This window comes from Pinus tabuliformis, chromosome 9, assembly GCF_031772625.1.
Source record: "Pinus tabuliformis cultivar Carrire ecotype Pingquan chromosome 9, CPIR1, whole genome shotgun sequence".
Classification (NCBI taxonomy): Eukaryota; Viridiplantae; Streptophyta; class Pinopsida; order Pinales; family Pinaceae; genus Pinus; species Pinus tabuliformis.
Window position 1 is genome coordinate 683,386,713 of NC_142307.1, and position 3,521 is coordinate 683,390,233.

The 3,521-nt window shown below is 36.0% G+C and overlaps 1 protein-coding gene across 1 annotated transcript; it reads left to right on the forward strand.

The window, feature by feature from the left end:
* Positions 1-475: 475 nt before the first annotated feature.
* On the forward strand, positions 476-952 carry LOC149150504 (uncharacterized). The gene has a single exon (XM_089442831.1). The coding sequence runs from the start codon at positions 476-478 to the stop codon at positions 950-952; it is 477 nt and encodes a 158-aa protein (XP_089298957.1).
* Positions 953-3,521: the final 2,569 nt, after the last annotated feature.

Sequence of the window (3,521 nt, forward strand, 5' to 3'; positions counted from 1 at the left end):
TGATATCATTTTCCCCTTAACCTTTTGGAAATTGAGTTGCCCTATCAAGATTATTTTATTCGCTTGGCTGGTTTTCCACAATAAGAATCTTACATGGGATAACCTACAAAAAAGGAATTGGAGCGGGCCAGCAATCTGTCCTATCTGCAAATCGAATGAAGAAAACAATTATCACATTTTCCTCGTCTGCCCCTATTCTCTGAAGATATGGAAGTGTCTTACTGATCATTTTGGTTTTAATAGGATTTCTTTCCCATCTATAAAGGACGCTTTTCAATGGTGGAGTAAGATGAAAACAGACTGGAGACCAATTCCGCTGTTTGCCATTTGGGCTATTTGGAAATGGAGGAATAGAGCACTGTTCCAAAACAGCAAGGAAAGCTATTCCAATGTACTTGATTCCATTTTATCACATCTTTCCATCTGCAGGTCCCCAAATATTCTTCATAGTTATAGGAAGCATTTTGGAAATAAGATGGAGCCCTCAAATGTTCCGCGTGCTTACTTTGATGGGGCGACAATGAATGGTTTCTGTGCTTGTGGGGTTCTTATTATTCCATGCGAGGACCAGCATATTGACATCTCTTGGCACGGTGGGAAAGGGACGAACAATAAAGCAGAGGCTATGGCCTTGGCGGGACTCTTGAGCCTTAGTGACTTTTTAAACATCCAGGGTCTGCATATTTATGGAGACTCCAAGGTGGTAATTGATCATGTAAAATCTGTCCATTTCATCAAAAATATCAATCTTTCGGGGTGGTTGGACAGAATAGCCTCTATCTGGAAATCACGTAAGGACTATTCTATTCAACATATTGATAGAGATTTTAACAAAGAGGCAGATGCTCTCTCTAAAGAAGGCCTTTCTTCACCAAATGAATTATGGAAGGTGTCCATAACAGTGGGAGATGTTCGGCACAATATACAGGACTTCTATCTGCCGGGTACATAACATATTATCTTTTTCTCCACATATCTGGTATGTAGCATGAACCCTTTTATTTTTCCTCTTTTTTTATCAGTCATTCTCATCACAGTTGCTTTATACAGAAGACCTCTATATAATACTGTATAATCTAGAGATGGATTCTGTTTTTTTTCTTGGTGATCTGAAGCGGATATCTATCAATCTGTTGGCTTACATGCCAAAATCTGGGTATATTTTCTTTGATATTTATCATGATATCTCTCAACATGGGCCTACAGGCCATAACTGGGTTCTCTATCTGATAATTATATCTAGCAGATGTAGTATTATCAAAAATTATTATGAATATAATATAGCTTTTTTTCTTACTTAAAAAAATAACAAAAAGAGATGTCTATCCGACTTGAAGGCTCCCCTCTAAGGGAAAGCTAAGATTTATTGACACCTAAGAGGATGACGTCGGGTTATTAGAGGGTCCAGCTGTAAAGTTAATAATTGACTTTGATCTTGACGTTGGGTAATTGGAGGGTCCAGCTGTAAAGTTAATAATTGATTTTGACGTTGGGGAATAGTTTGATTATCGGGTTTAAGATTTCTAGATGAACCACAATCAAGTAATGACCATACAAAATGAAATCAATTATTGAAACGTTAATGAATGTTTGACTTACACATTACTTTTATCTTTAAAATCACCCATCCTTTATGCAAATGAATCTTCTCACCTTTCCACAATTTCAAAAGTCTAAAGAATTTTAAAGCGAGAGTTGAAAAGTAAGAGTACGCCAGAGTAACACTTACAAAAGTCTGATTTTAGAGTCAGGTCGGAGTTGCAAAGTAAGAGTAGGCATGAGTAAGAATTGACTCGTAATTAAAATAAGAGTAGGTGAGAGTCACTCTTAACACAATAGAATTACGATTATTTCAAAAGTCTAATGGGCCCACAATATTCATTAATGCTTTAGTTTGAAATATTAATACTGTCAATATAACGAGAATATAAACAAGTTTAGTACTTTTCTCTCACATCGCTATTGTATATTGTACCCACTTTGAGTCACTTGCATGAACTTGTCTAGTTGACTTTGGTGCATAACTTTTTCTTTTGATTGTTACATTTTTATAATAGTTTTGTTGGTTAGCCATTTACATTTAGTAACAATCTTATTCACATAATATAACCAAAGTATTTGCGTGTAGATTTGTCTTTTCTAATCAATGACTTCTCGATTTTGTTATTTCGAAGGTGATTAACTGGATTATTTTGTTTATGAGTTGGCTAGGAGCAAAATATTGTAGAAGTTTCTTAATTTCTCTTGTCGCTAGGTGTCTAGATACATTCTTTTAAGGAAGGAAAAAGAATTGTATAAACTATTTATATCAAGTGGAAAAGGGATCCAAAGATATAGCATAATAGCTCTATTATTTTGTTGAGGTTATCCTTACAATAGGTGGAGACCAAGATTGCATGTCGGAGAGGAGAGATTTCATATGCTGGTATGTCATTGTGTTATTGCACCATTTTGCTATTATAATGAAAGTGAATTCCCTTCCCTCATATTGATTTCTTTTGATGTTGTCTATTGGTTATCAATTATTATTGTGCTAACGATATCTTGTAGAGAGTCTTTTAGTAGCCTTGTTGGTTAATTGGATGTAGGTTTTTGGCTTGGCATTTGGGAGCTAGGATTTTTGGTCTATTCCTTCAAGTTGGTTGCTCCAACCATTTGCTTCTTCCATTAAGAGGTAATATTTATCATCCTTCCTTAGCAATTTTGATTATTGTTTTCATGCAACATGGATTGGTATAATAGTACACTTGTTCACACATGGTCTGGTGAGTCCTGGAAAAGGCTCAGAGCAAAAACTTGTTGTTATTGATTAATTTAGGTCAAAACAAAATTGGTGACTCTGCTGGAGAGTCTATCATACTGTTGTCAATCTCCTCTTTTACTTGTGATTTTGATTTTATGTTGGTCTCTAAGTTTTCTAACTGCTTCTTGACGTAGCCTACGTATTTTTCGGACTTATTTTCTTTAAATATGATTAGATATGGTTTTGTTTCGAGTTTTAAAGTCATATTATTCGATTGTCTCTATTTCCCAGTGAATTAATTCTTGCCTATGTCTATCTTTGTCCCATCCCCCCAGTCTCCTTTGTTCCTCCCTCTTTAACCCCTCGTTCCTCCCTCACGAAAACTCACCTCAACCATTTCCCACCGACTCATTCTTCCCCAACCCCTACCCTCTTTCTTTGTGTCTCTCTTTATTTCTCCCTTTATCTCCCTTGAACTGTCTATCCTTCCCTCTCTCACCATCCCCATCCCCCCAAACCCACATCAACCATTTCCCATGTGTTAAAGTCACTAGTTTTAGGAAAAAATTCATGTTCCTAGAACTAGAAACTTGCATGTATTTTTGGCACTAGGAATGAGCACATGTAGATGGTACTAAACATGTGGAAACAATTTTTTGAATTTAAAATTTTCCTTGTGGGAATCCTACATACACAGTGACTTGGTTACTTTGGATATATGTTTGAGATCACGAAGTTGGTGGTTTGGACTATAAACTCATGAAAACACCATTTTTTG

Excerpts from the sequence above, each read along its gene's own strand:
- LOC149150504 (XM_089442831.1), top strand. The coding sequence starts at position 476 with ATGGAGCCCTCAAATGTTCCGCGTGCTTACTTTGATGGGGCGACAATG.